The following is a 14,378-nucleotide window of genomic DNA, read 5'->3' as shown; positions in this document are numbered from 1 at the left end:
GACTGACACAGAGTGAGAGAGAAAGAGAAAGAAAGGAAGAAATAAATAAATAAATAAATAAGAAAGAAAAAGTGTGAGAGAGATGAAAGAAAAGAAAAAAGGGACAGAGACAAAAGGAAGGAGAGAGAGAGAGAGAGAGAGAGAGAGAGAGAGAGAATGGTCGGCAAGCCACACCCGCAAAGGAGGCCACACCCACATAGTAAGTTCCAAAAAATTTTGAAACCCACCACTGGAGCTATCCATCCTATCATCTATATATTTACCTACCTACCTCTGCCTATCTATCCCTATGCATCTATCTATCCACCCCTATCTATTGTCTGTTTGTCTAATCTCTATCTATCTATCTATCTATCTATCTATCTATCTATCTATCTATCTATCATCTATCTATCTATCTATCTATCTATCTATCTATCATCTATCTATCTATCTATCTATCTATCTATCTATCTATCATCATCTATCTAGCTACCTATATCTATCTATCTATCTATCTATCTATCTATCTATCTATCTATCTATCTATCTATCATCTATCTATCATCTATCTATCTATCTATCTATCATCTATCTATCTATCTATCCTCTATATCTATCTATCCTCTATATCTATCTATCTATCTATCTATCTATCTATCTATCTATCTATCTATCATCTAATCTATCTATCTACTATATTGGTAATCAATCAATCAATCCTCCCTCCCTCCATCCCTATCCACCTAACCTATCATCTTTCTATTTATCTGATTTTATATCCATCCATCCATCTTACTTATGTAATTCCTCACTGTTTATTCGTTTATTAAATTTATTCGCATGTCCCATCTCCCTCCTGTTACTCTTAGCAGCTTACAATAAAACTGATGAAAGAAATGTCCTTCTGGGTTCCGGTCCAAGTGGGGAAAAAGACACTGGAAACATGGAGGCTGCTTGGAAAGATGGTTTATTGATGGGCAGGACCACGTGGCTCGAGTCCTGAACAGAAAAGGTGATCACATGCTTCAATGTTGGGTGCAGAAGAAGAGAAGGGAGGGGCTGAGATGCTGAAAGACCCTGGTTTTATGCCCCCTCTGGCCTTTGATCTTGAGCTTGCATTCTGATTGGTTGTCAGACTCCCATGGGCCCATGCAGGGGCAACTCTCTAGGCTGCGTTTTGAATCCAGGTTTGGTTGAGTTCTCAGCTGCCATGTGGGGAGTTGTGTAAAGGGCCAATATTATCATGCCTTAATCCCATCTTCCTGGAGCTGAAGGGGAGAACTCTTTATTATGTAAAGTGGACTAGCTTGGCCTTCTTAATGGCCCATTGACAAAGTGGGGATGGGCAGGAAGCTACAGGTAGCTATTCTGTCTTTTTAAAACATGTTTCTTTCTTTTCACACCCAGAGAAATATTCTGCCTTTTCAATATTTCCTAGGATATTTCATTTTTCTGGGAGAGGGCTGGGTGTTAACTTCCTACAAAACAATGGTATAAAAAGATTAAGAACGGTGAGATAATAAATTCATGGATGAATGAATACCTTTTCCCAGGTAAGACCCTCTGCATCGGGGCCTGATGGTTCACCGAACAACACAGCACCTACCCACCTACACTTTCATTTTACAATGGGGGGAAAGAATCTGTATCATACCAGTTGTTAAATATAATAGCTCATAATTTATTTTATTTATTTATTGGTTTGTCAAACATGTACAGGATAGCTGGTACAAGTATGAACATGGACATGAACAAAGGAAATGAATACAAGTAAATGGATACAAGTAAATGCAAGCTGATAAATGCAAATATATTTATAAATAAATATAAATATAATTGTATTATATTTATTGTATAAGTAAGTACAGGGCTATTTACTTGCATTCATAATAACAGTCAGCCCAAAAGAACCCAGCAGAAGCATCTCCATGCCCTTCACTTGCATTAAGCATGAACACGCGAACATAACCACACGCACACGTGTAGGGACCGACGCGGGTCAAGCGGCGTCACGGCCCCGCAGGCTTCCTTTAGGATTATTCATCACAAAGCAAAAAACGAAACCAAACCCCGGAAGACCTTTCGGGCCACCGCCGAAAGGGGGCAGTGCGGAGACTCTAAGGAGGAGGGCGCTCTGCCTCCTCCGATGGTTCTCGCCTCCACTCTTTCTCCTCGCGGACGGCGCCGCGCGGCCGCTTTATGATCGGAAGCGAGGGCGGGGCCGCTCTGGCCGGGCCGCTCTATAGCCGAGCGCGCAGCCGGCTTGCGTCGGGGAGGGCTGACGTTGGTCAACAAAGATGGCGGCGGCGGCGGCAGCGGCGGCAGCGGCGGCGGGGAGCAGCAACTACTGGGAGGGTGAGTCGGGGGGGGGGCGCGCGGCGGGGAGGGGGCGGCCCTCCAGGGAAAGGGGCGTCCGGGAAGGCGCCCGGTTTCGAGGGGGGGGGGGGGCTGGAAGCCGTCAGGCCAACCGCCTAGCCCCGCCCCGAGTGAGAAGGTTGGCAGGACTACAACTCCCATCATCCCCAACCACCCCGTTTAGCCGGGGGGGGGGGCCCTCCAGTGCAGCCCATCCCATCCCCGAGGCACTTGAATGGCATTCTCCCACCCCCACCCCTTCCACGGAAGGTGATGGGTTATGTTATCCCTCTGTGGGTTGTGGATGATGGAGTTCAGGCCGAGGGCCTCTCGAGAACAGAAGCCGGGATAATGGTGGGGGGTGGGGGGTGGGGGGCGTGTGTGGAGCGGTTGAAAGAAACCGCCCACCCCCCATCAACGCTAAAGCCTCTGGGGAGGGGGGGGTTGTTGCAGGGCAAATCCCCGGGCTCTTTCGGGTGGGGAGGGGGCGTCTGGGCTGGAGGGGGGGGGTCTCTGGCTGGGGAAGGGGGTCTCCAGAAGCGCCTGGCCTGAGGGAGGAGCAGAGTCAGCTCCCACCTTCAGAGGGGGGGGAAAAAGGTGGGAGCTCTGAGATAGACTGCTCCTGGACTTGGAGGTTCTTTTCGAGCGGAAGCGCTTGCTTGCCAGAATTGGAAGGACGAAGAAGAACCACCTTCGGGGAGAGCCTCTGGGAGAGTTCCATAAGTGAAAGGAGCCAGGGAGGGGATGCAAAAAGAAAAAGGACCGTTAGGGAGCAGATCCAAGAACCTTCTCCCTTTCCTCAGAAGAGACGGATCCCACAAGAGATTCGTGTTGGGCAATGTGTGAGGTTGGCTTTACACAGCTAAGCGTCCGGGCGCTTAGATATACAGGTTTAATCCAAGGGTTTCTCAACCGTGGCAACTTCAGGATATGTGGACTTCAACTCCCACAATTCCCCAGTCATCAATGCCCGTGCATCTAAAAGCGTGACAGATGGGGGATTCTGGAGTGGAAGCCCACCTCTCTTAAAGCCTTCTGGCTGGGGGATTCTGGGAGTGGAAGTCCATCCTTAAAGCCTGCTGGCTGGGGATTCTGGGAGTGGAAGTCCACCCCTCTTAAAAGCATGACTGGCTGGGGGATTCTGGGAGTGGAAGTCCACCCCTCTTAAAAGCATGACTGGCTGGGGGATTCTGGGAGTGGAAGTCCATCCTTAAAGCCTGCTGGCTGGGGATTCTGGGAGTGGAAGCCCACCCCTCTTAAAGCATGCTGGCTGGGGGATTCTGGGAGTGGAAGCCCACCCCTCTTAAAGCCTGATGGATGGGGGATTCTGGGAGTGGAAGTCCACCCCTCTTAAAAGCATGACTGGCTGGGGGATTCTGGAGTGGAAGCCCACCCCTCTTAAAGCCTTCTGGCTGGGGGATTCTGGGAGTGGAAGCCCACCTCTCTTAAAAGCCTTCTGGCTGGGGATTCTGGGAGTGGAAGTCCACCCCTCTTAAAAGCATGACTGGCTGGGGGATTCTGGGAGTGGAAGTCCATCCTTAAAGCCTGCTGGCTGGGGGATTCTGGGAGTGGAAGCCCACCCCTCTTAAAGCATGCTGGCTGGGGGATTCTGGGAGTGGAAGCCCACCCCTCTTAAAGCCTGATGGATGGGGGATTCTGGGAGTGGAAGCCCACCCCTCTTAAAGCATGCTGGCTGGGGGATTCTGGGAGTGGAAGTCCTCCCCTCTTAAAGCCTGCTGGCTGGGGATTCTGGGAGTGGAAGCCCACCCCTCTTAAAGCATGCTGGCTGGGGGATTCTGGGAGTGGAAGCCCACCCCTCTTAAAGCCTGATGGATGGGGGATTCTGGGAGTGGAAGCCCACCCCTCTTAAAGCATGCTGGCTGGGGGATTCTGGGAGTGGAAGCCCACCCCTCTTAAAGCCTTCTGGCTGGGGGATTCTGGGAGTTGAAGCCCACCCCTCTTAAAGCAGGCTGGCTGGGGGATTCTGGGAGTTGAAGTCACCTTGAAGTTGCCAAGGGTGATAAACACTGTGTTGATCCAACATTACAGAATGCACACACATAATCTTTAGAGCATGTCCTCAGTTGCACAAAGTTAACTCCAGAAAAAATGCAAATAGAGGAAATTTTCCTGATTGCTCAGTTGCTGCCGGTTTGCAAAAAAATTCCCTTTCGGAATATATGAACATGTCGGACCCTGCAAACGCTTTAGATCTGGATTGCTTTCCTTTCTTAGATACTCCAATTTTTTATTGTAAGCTTGTCTGGCTGGGGAACTCTGGGAGTTGAAGTCCACAGGCCTTTAAAGTGGGCCAAGTTGGACATCCCTGATTTAGAATCTCCCAAAAGTCGTTTCATCCAGGTTGTTGGTGAACTGGCAGGATTGTAAGAAGGCAGAGAAGCATCCATTTTTTTCTTCTTCCTCTTTGGGCAGATCTAAGGAAACAGGCTCGGCAGCTGGAAAACGAACTGGACCTCAAGCTGGTTTCTTTCAGTAAATTGTGCACCAGCTACAGTCATGGTAGCTCTCGTGATGGAAGACGGGACAGGTATAGGTACTATCACATTGCTACTTCATTCGATTCTTCATTGCAATGGTCAACTTGGTTTTTTTCTTTTTTTTATTATACACTCCCCCCCCCCTCCCCCAGTATAAACATACATATTTTTATGGACAGTTCATTGACCTGATCAAGTATTTTTAAACCCCATAAACAACGGCAATTCCATCAAATATGCATACTTCAATCTTCCAACTTCAACAATATTGGTCTCTTTCCATAATCCTTTATGATTGTTTCCAATAGTCCATTTAAACATAAATAACATTTCTTTTGGGCCTGTGTTTATTATTCCCCGCTAACTAAAATCATTTAATATTTTTAAAATACTCATCATTCAATGCATTCAAAGCTTCAATGCTCTAAATGTTTAGGGTTGCTAATAACCCATGTATTAACAATATTTAATCGATCCCGGGGAAGGTATCTCAAACTCCCCGCAATTTCGAATCCTTACTATTTTAAAATTCACAATATAGTTTAACATATTATTCATGTTAATAATACAATTAAATACCTCATCCTAAATTCCCACCTATACTAATCTTTACTTTTTGGAGTTATAACAAATATATATGTTGTCTTTTAATGCAGTGTTTTTCAACCACTGTGCCGTGGCACACTAGTGTGCCGTGACATAGTGTAAGGGGTTGCCGTGGGAAAAATACTTTATATATAGTCAATATAGGCACAGAGTTAATTTTTTTAACATTTTCTAATGGTGTGTGCCTCGTGATTTTTTTCATGAAAAAGTGTGCCTTTGCACAAAAAGGTTGAAAAACACTGTTTAATGTATATACTACTACAGTGGTTAGAGTGCTATCTGCAGCCACTTCAGCTGACTGTTATCTGCAGTTCGGCTGTTCAAATCTCACCGGCTCAGGGTTGACTCAGCCTTCCATCCTTCGGAGGTGGGGTTAAAATGAGGGACCCGGATTGTTGTTGCGGGCAATATACTGACTCTGTAAACTGCTTAGAGAGGGGCAGAAAGCCCTATGAAGCGGTATAAGTGTACTGCTATTGCTATTGATTAAATATATATATATATATATATATATATATATATATATATATATAATACTATATATATAATATATATCTATTATATATTATTATATATATATATTGTTGTATTGTGCTGATAAATAAATAAAGGGAGACTAATATTGGGTTTCTGCCTGGATGGTCTCTTGTGACGAGCCGAAGGACAGAGAATGGAGGTAGTGATCTTCCTCCCATATTTGGGCATATTTGGGTTATATAAAAAAAAAATCATATATTATAGGATTCCAAAAATCATATATATAGTCTTCCAATATATATATATATATATATATATATATATGTTATATTTGTGCTGATAATAAATAAAGGGAGACTAGTATAGATCTATTTCAAGCTATTTAGCTCTCATCAGCTAGCCATACCCAGTTTTTTGGGTATATATTATATATATATACTTAAAGTCACAACCCCTGGTATGCCCAAGTATGGGAGGAAGGTCACACTCCACTCTCTGTCATTAGGCTCGTCACAAGAGACCATCCAGACAGAAACCCAATATTTTTTTACTGTTGCCTTTTTTGTTACATTGTTAATATTTATGCTGATAAATAAATAAAGGGAGAATATATACCCTCCCTTCCTTCCCTGCCTGATCCCTCCCTCCTTCCTACCCCCTTTCTTCTCTTCTCTCTCTCCTTCTTCCTTTCTCCTCTCTTTCCCTTCTCGGAGAGGAGAGTATTCATATATTCGCTTGCCTTGAATTACTTATACAGTAATAAAAGTGGGAAAAAACTAATAGTTCAATAAACCAAGATTTCCTACCACGTGTTAAAACTTTAACGCAACCTCTGTGTTGTTCCTTGCTCAGCTCAGACACAACCCGCTCCTGAACGGATCCAGCCAGACCGCATGTTTGAAGCGATGGCTGTGGAACATCGAGCAACTCGGGGAAGGTAAGACAGACCTCGTCGGCGGCTCTGACTCCTGCTTGAAACGCTGAAGGTCTACGGAGGTTATCGTCTCCGGGGTCATAGTTGTCCCAGCTAGGAGAGCCGAAGAAGCTTTTGGATGAGAAGCAAAACTTCTTCGAAGGGAAAAAAAAAAAAAGAAAATCCAGTTGCCTGCTGAAAAAAAAAAAAAAAACATCTTTGGGACCACCGTGACCCGATGACTGAGAATCTCGACAGACTTTAGCTTTGCAATTTGGGATGAAGACCCTTCGAAGGGTGTTAAGTGTAGGAGGGAATTCCAGAGAAAAATTGCAGAATACTGGAACCATTTGCAATCTTCAAGTGACCCTGAGGACACAGATAAACCTCCAAGTGGCCTCAACCGACCCTCTAAAGGACGCAATGACCAGCTGTCTGCAAGTATCTACCTTCCCTTCCCCACCATCCAGTCAGAGCTGAGAAGCTTCTTGAATGAGAAGTGAAAACACCTTAAAGAAAAACCAAGAAATCAGTTGCCCCTGGATAAAAACACCTTTGGGGCAACCATGACCTGGATGAAGGAGAATCTCTTCAGTCTTTTAGCTACGCAATTTGGGATGAAGACCCTTGGAATGATGTGGGAGTAAGAATGATTTCCAGAGGAAAAATTGCAGAATGCAGGAACCATTTGACCTTCAGGTGACCTGAGAACACAGATAAACCTCCAAGTGGTCTCAAGGACCCTCTAAAAGGATGCAATGACCAGCTGTCTGCAAGAAATATCAATCCTTCCATTCCTCACCATCCTCTCGGAGCTGAAGAAGCTTCTTGGGGAGGGAAATGTTTTTCAAAGAAAAACCAGAAAGTCTTGATTGCCTCTTCAAAATAGCACCTTTGGGACATCCCATGATGACGAAAAATCTCCAGAGATATTTAGCTATGCACTTTTGGGATTGAAACCTTTTGAATGGATTTCCAGAGGAGGAAAAGAATTGCCAACTGCAGGAATTATTTGCACCTCAGTTGAGATGCAGATAACACAAACACATCTCACACAGCCTGCACCTGTTGAAGGGACACGGACAGAAACACCCTGCATTCAAGGAGGCTCCATACCCTTTTGCACCATTCAGGTGACCCTGAGGACACAGAGAAACCTCCAAGTGGCCTCAATGGCTCCCTAAAAAGGAGCAAATGACCAGCAAAATGCTAACATGTTACCCACTCGAAGTGCGTAAAGCGTACTACTAGGGCGGTGTATAAATCTAAGTGCTATCACTATTAAGTCGAGTATATCAGAATGTTCTATGTTGGATGTGCCCAGTGTAAGTTGAGACACCAAGTATCAAAAACGTGTGTGTGAAAAATGATCGTAAGGTCACTTTTTTCATGTGGCGTGGAACCTTCACAAGGTCACTAATGGAACTGTTGTAAGTCGAGGGACTACCTCTACCAACACTAAATTGATTTTAGATTTGCCAAAGCCGGGAAGGAAGGGAGCGGGGTGCATAAGGGACGAGGTGGGGACTTACCTGAGTCCATTAACCACCTCCAGAATGAAGTGCCCCATTGGACCCCAGTTGGGTTGGCACCAGGGGTGAAATCCAGCAGGTTCTGACAGGTTCTGGAGAATCGGTAGCAGAAATTTTGAGTAGTTTGAAGAACCGTAGCGGAAATTTTGAGTAGTTCAGAACCAATAGTGGAAATGTTGAATAGTTCGAAGAACCGGTAGCAGAAATGTGAGTACTTCGGGAGAACTGGTAGCGGAAATTTTGAGTTGTTTGGAGAACCAGTAGCGGAAATTTTGAGTTGTTTGGAGAACTGTTAGTGGAAATTTTGAATAGTTTGGAGAACTGGTAGCGGAAATTTTGAATAGTTCGGAGAACCGGTAGCAGAAATTTTAATTAGTTTGGAGAACCGGTAGCAGAAATTTAATTAGTTTGGAGAACCGGTAGCAGAAATTTTAATTAGTTTGGAGAACCGGTAGCGAAATTTTAATTAGTTTGGAGAACCGGTAGCGGAAATTTTAAGTAGTTTGGAGAACCGGTAGCAGAAATTTTAATTAGTTTGGAGAACCGGGAGCAGAAATTTTAAGTAGTTGGAGAACCAGCAAACAGAACCTGCCCCCAGATTAGGGAGGGAATGGAGATTTGCAGTATCCTTCCCTGTCACGCCCACCAAGCCACACCCACAGAACTGGTAGTAAAAAATGAATTTCGCCAGTGGTTGGCACTGCCAGGTCTTCAGACTCTTTCGGAAGGTCAAAAGGAGGGACTGCCTTCCTATCCTCTTTCCTTCCACCAAAGACGGAAATCACACGTTTGTAGCTCTTTTCCTGGGATCAACCGATCCCGCCTGCAGGGAATCTCTGGAATGTGAAGAACACGCAAAGAACGGTTGCAGGAACTGTAACATGGCATGGCTAGTTTAATGAAAAGAAAGACTAGTGGGGACATGATAGCACATTTCCAATTTGAGGGGCGCCCCAAAGTAAAGTTTGGGGTCAGCCTGTTCCCCAAAGCACCTGAGGGCAAGACAGGAATAATGGATGGAAACTAATCAAGGAGAGCAGCAACTTAGAACTAAAGAGAAATAATTCTGACCCAGCTTCCCAAACACGGCAAACCCTCTGAAGTGAACTCGAAGATTCCTTGAATAATAATAAGTTTTTGTTTCTTATTTTTTACAAAAATATCAGTGTGGTCCTTTTTAGGAGCGCCGGCCGCCCCGGCAAAAAGTTCTCTCTCACCATAGGCTAACAAGTCCGACCAGCAGGGAGATGAATAGTTGTCTGCCAATCTATCATCTCCGCCCCCTGCCTTTGATCCCCAGAGCTCGGGTGGGGCTTCATTAGCAGTGATGGCTCTTCCATCCCAAGGACCAGCCCATAGATTTCCACTACTCTCCTCTGCCTTCTGTGCATCCACGCATCAGGCCCTGTTCCCAGCTGTTTCTCCTCTTCCTCATCAGCCACCTCCACACCTGGGGACTGTTGATTTTACATCTGAAGGCTGGCGGACAGCCAGGCTCCACCTTTGACAACTCCTTCCCCTCCCCCCGGAGCTCCCAGTTTGCCCTGATGCTGACCCTGACTCCCACCCTTCTCCTCCTCCTCTGATTGGGCTGTTGGAGGGGCTACAACAGAAATTTGGAGGAGGAGGCGCGCTGACGCCGCGACGGCATGACATGCGATCTTGGTACTCCGAGATCAGAGTCGAATTTCTGCTGCTGGACAGTCCATTGGACCTAAACCATCCCGCAGAGACGTGATTGAGAAGGGCACCTCCTGCTGATCTCAGAGACACCGCAAAGTCCCTGAAAGATCCAGGAATAGCCCTTTTTTTCCGGCGACAGAAACGCAGCTAATGAAGCTGCTGAAGTTGGGACAGCTCCGGAACGGGAAGAAAGCGGAAAGAAAAGTGTGTAGAATTGGTGAGGAAATTTTATTATTAGAGGAAGAGACCCAAGAAAATTTTTTATGTTAAGTTAGATTGAAGACAGACGACTGTAGGCGAGATTGATCTGCATTGAACTTAGTGTGTTATCCTGTTTCTTTTTTTTTTTTTCACGGATGGAACTTTTGCAGGGGCTCCCTATTTTTAAACTGAATGGATTAATTCTTTCCTCTTCTTTTTTCACTTTTGCTTATACCTATGGATTAAAATTCTCCTTTTTTATAATGTTTGATTTGATTGATTTGATTTTTTGATCTCCATTTAAGTTTTTTCTTCTTTCTTAAGCTTGGAATATAAAGAAGATAAGGATTATAAAGAGGGTTGTAACAACAGGAGGAAAAGCAGTTACACTGCCACTTAGAGGCTGGAGGCTGAATACATTGTTTTTCTTCTTTCTCTTTGATCACTTGAGATTCAAGGTTCTTTCAATTTGTTTACTGACAGTGATAGTAGAAGAGTTGTTTATACATGTGCCTTTTGGAAGTCCTATCACTGGCTATTGGAGGGAGACAACATTTTGACTTGAAAGATAATAAATGAACCTGTTTGAAGTTTATTAAAATAGCCTTGAACCCTAGTGGCAGTGTCTGCAAAATTGAAAGAATGGCTCAGCAGGAAAAAGAAACTGTAACATTGCAAATGATTATGTTTGAAACTCAAAATCTATTAGTTGTGACAGAGAGAATTGAAAAGAGATTGGAGAATATAAAATACAAAACAGAAAAATTTGATAGAGAAACTGAGGATGTTTACCAAATGAAGAAAGTGGAGGACAGAGTTCAAAAGATGGAAGAAAAAAATGAGCAAAGAGATAAGAAAACTCTGGATACTGACAACAAAGTGAGGGTGGTTGGTAATGGCAAGAGCGGAATATGGAAAGGGGAGATAGATGGATTGGAACTCTACCCCAGACTTCAAAGCACAGAAGAAGAAAAGAGAGAAAAATTGAGGGAGATAAGGAGAGAAATCTTGACAGAAGCACTAGCGATAACCAAAGATAAGCTGATGGAAAGAACAGATACTGGGTTTCAAGCTTTTATGAGATACGGAAGGAATAACATGTTGCCAAGAGAAGTTTATACAAGATTTATTAAGAAAGTAACTAGAGCATTAATGCTACAAATGGCAAGAGATATAAGACCGTACTATTACTGGAAAGATACAGGTTGATGCAATGAAAATGTATGATAAAAAATTAAGCTAAATTTGGTTTACTAGTAGTATGTATAAAATGAAGCGACAATAGCTATAGTTAAATAATGATTAATAATGATAACAATACATATAGATATATTAGTTTGATAATGTGAAATGTTATATTTTTGTAAGCCACCTGGAGTCCTTCGGGATTGGGCGGCATATAAATGTTTCTAAAAATAATAATAAACATAAACAACACATGGAGATTATGAGAGGAGATTTAAAATTTTTATCTAGAATATGTTATAAAGATGTATTGTGATTGGATGATCAGGATAATTAATGGAATGTTATCATATAATCCTATTCTAGATTTTAAATATTATATATAAAAGGATGTAAAAACAATTATAATCAAATTAAGAGGGAGATTAATAATTGTGATATACATGAATATAGGTGAATTTAAAATACCCGATTTGATATGAAAAGCAGGTGGTGACTGGAAGAGATGCATGGAAATACTGTAACGCACACTTTCTACAATTTGTAATGGAAGATGGTTTTTTTATTTTTATGTTTGTTTGTCCTTGTTCAAAAACAAATAAAAGTTTTTTTTAAAAAAAAGAAATTTCCTGATTTCTCCAAGAGGCAGGAATAAAGACAGCTGTAATATGCTCATTAAACGCTAAGAAAGACCCAGGGGGGGACATGATAGCAGTCTTCCAATATCTCAGGGGTTGCTCCAAAGAAGAGGGAGTCAAGCTATTTCCCCAAAGCACCTGAAGAAAGGACAAGAAGCAACGGATGGAAACTCATCAGGAAAGAAGTGAGGAAAACTGTCTGAAGTCACTCTTTTTCAGTGATATCATCACTTCCAACAGTCACTAAGCAAACCGTTGTAAGTTGAGGGTCATCTGTAATGCCAAAGGGTTGCTTGTTTGAAGAAGCAAGCTGTTGATTCCAGTTAATGTCAGGGTCCCAAATAGCACCCAAAAGTAAATCAGAGTCCAAGGCAAAGGATTCCTCCAAGTCCCAATTGATGAAGAGAGCCACATTGGCGCATCTGGGGAAACCCAAATCTGAAAGCTTCCGGTTTTCCCCACCTAGATGAAAGTTCAAAATCTTGCCATCCCCACACCCACCGTCCATCCCATGGGCCAATCTCCCACTGCCACGCTGGCAGCTTCTACCCACCCAGTTCCGGTCAGGTGCAGAGGTCCAGAGACAAAGGATAATGACCTTGGCTTTCTAGAAAGAATGTTGTTATGGCTACCTATCATCTAACTCCATACAATCCCCACCTCCCATTTCCCCACAATGGAAAAGGCATAGCAGAATAATAGAAAGTGTGGTAAGCCAAAAGAAAAGATGGCTGCAGGCCTGACACAAGTTTTTGCTACTAACCATCTCAATATATTTAAGGCAGAGGTGGGTTCCTACCGGTTCGCACCGGTTCGATGGAACCGGTTCGTCAAATCTACCGAACCGGTTAGAAGAGGTTCGACCAGTGGACCGGAAAACAGGCCACACCTACAGAAGAGGTTCCAAATTTTTTTTGAAACCCACCACTGGTTTAAGGCATCGTGTCAAGTTTGCTGCTCATTGAATTTTTTTATTTTTGCAGATCTACGAAAAGCTCTTTTATCTCGAAAAGCCGCTAATGTCTCCTCTCTGTTGCAGCTGACGGCGGTCAATGACAGATGGCGGAGTACACCAACAGCGCCGGCGTACCCTCCCTCAACGCGGCTCTGATGCACACCCTGCAACGGCACAGAGACATTCTACAAGTAAGACCCTCCCCCGAGCATGGGCCTTCCTCACCTACCTACGGGCAGTCCTCGACTTACGACTGCCATTGAGCCGAACATGTCCATCGCTAAGCGAGACAGTGGTTCAGCAGGTTTTGGCCCCAGAAAGAAAAGCATTTATTAGTAGAACAGAATGAAATTTAGTAAATACAGCCAATGGTATATACTCAATAAAATGTGGGATACAGATTAAAATTACTGCTTGTGGAGAACTTAAATGAAATGTTTACTATATAAAATTAAACTTGAGGATACGTATTAACAGTAAAACGGAATAATAGATGGGAACGATAGAGCCGAGGTGGCGCAGTGGTTAGGGTGCAGTACTGCAGGCCACTTCAGCTGACTGTTATCTGCAGTTCGGCGGTTCTAATCTCACCGCTTAAGGTTGACTCAGCCTTCCATCCTTCCGAGGTGGGTAAAATGAGGACCCGGATTGTTGTTGGGGGCAATATGCTGACTCTGTAAACCGCTTAGAGAGGGCTGAAAGCCCTATGAAGCGGTATATAAGTCTAACTGCTATTGCTATCTATATATCTATCTATCTATCATCTATCTATCTATCTATCTATCTATCTATCTATCTATCTAATCTTCTTATCCTATCTATCAGCCATCTGTCTTCCTCTGTCTCTCTACCTATCATCCATCCATCCATCCATCCATCCATCCATCCATCCTCCATCATCTATCTATCTATATCTATTTATCTATGTAGTACTATCTTATCTATCTATCAATCAATCTATCTATCTATTCTGGGTGAAATGAGGACCCAGACTGTGGGGGCGATGCTGACTCTGTAAACCGCTTAGAGAGGGCTTGAAAAACCCTATGAGGTATATAAGTCTAACTGCGAGTGCTCTCTCTCTCGCTCCCTCTCGCTCTCTCTCCCTCTCTCTCTCTCTCTGTCTACTTCTATCGATCTATCTATCTATCTATCTATCTATCTATCTATCATCTTCTTCTTTCTATCAGCCATCTGTCTTTCTCTGTCTCTACCTATCATCCATCCATCCATCCATCTATCCATCCATCCATCCATCCCTCATCTCCATCCATCCATCCATCCATCACCCATCCATCCAGCCCCATCTCATCTATCTAATCTATCTATCTACTATCTACTACGAATCTATTT

General features: G+C 43.8%; 1 protein-coding gene across 1 annotated transcript; it reads left to right on the top strand.

Moving 5' to 3' along the window:
- Nucleotides 1-2,249: 2,249 nt before the first annotated feature.
- On the top strand, nt 2,250-13,288 carry GOSR1 (golgi SNAP receptor complex member 1). Its single transcript, XM_032216149.1, is given in 7 exon segments — nt 2,250-2,337; nt 4,771-4,891; nt 6,771-6,778; nt 6,781-6,801; nt 6,804-6,855; nt 8,102-8,156; nt 13,130-13,288. Coding segments are annotated over 7 exon segments (474 nt in total). The 5' UTR covers nt 2,250-2,279.
- Nucleotides 13,289-14,378: the final 1,090 nt, after the last annotated feature.

The sequence above is a fragment of the Thamnophis elegans genome, chromosome 4 (assembly GCF_009769535.1).
Source record: "Thamnophis elegans isolate rThaEle1 chromosome 4, rThaEle1.pri, whole genome shotgun sequence".
In the NCBI taxonomy this organism is placed as follows: Eukaryota; Metazoa; Chordata; class Lepidosauria; order Squamata; family Colubridae; genus Thamnophis; species Thamnophis elegans.
This window is presented reverse-complemented; position numbering and strand designations above follow the sequence as displayed.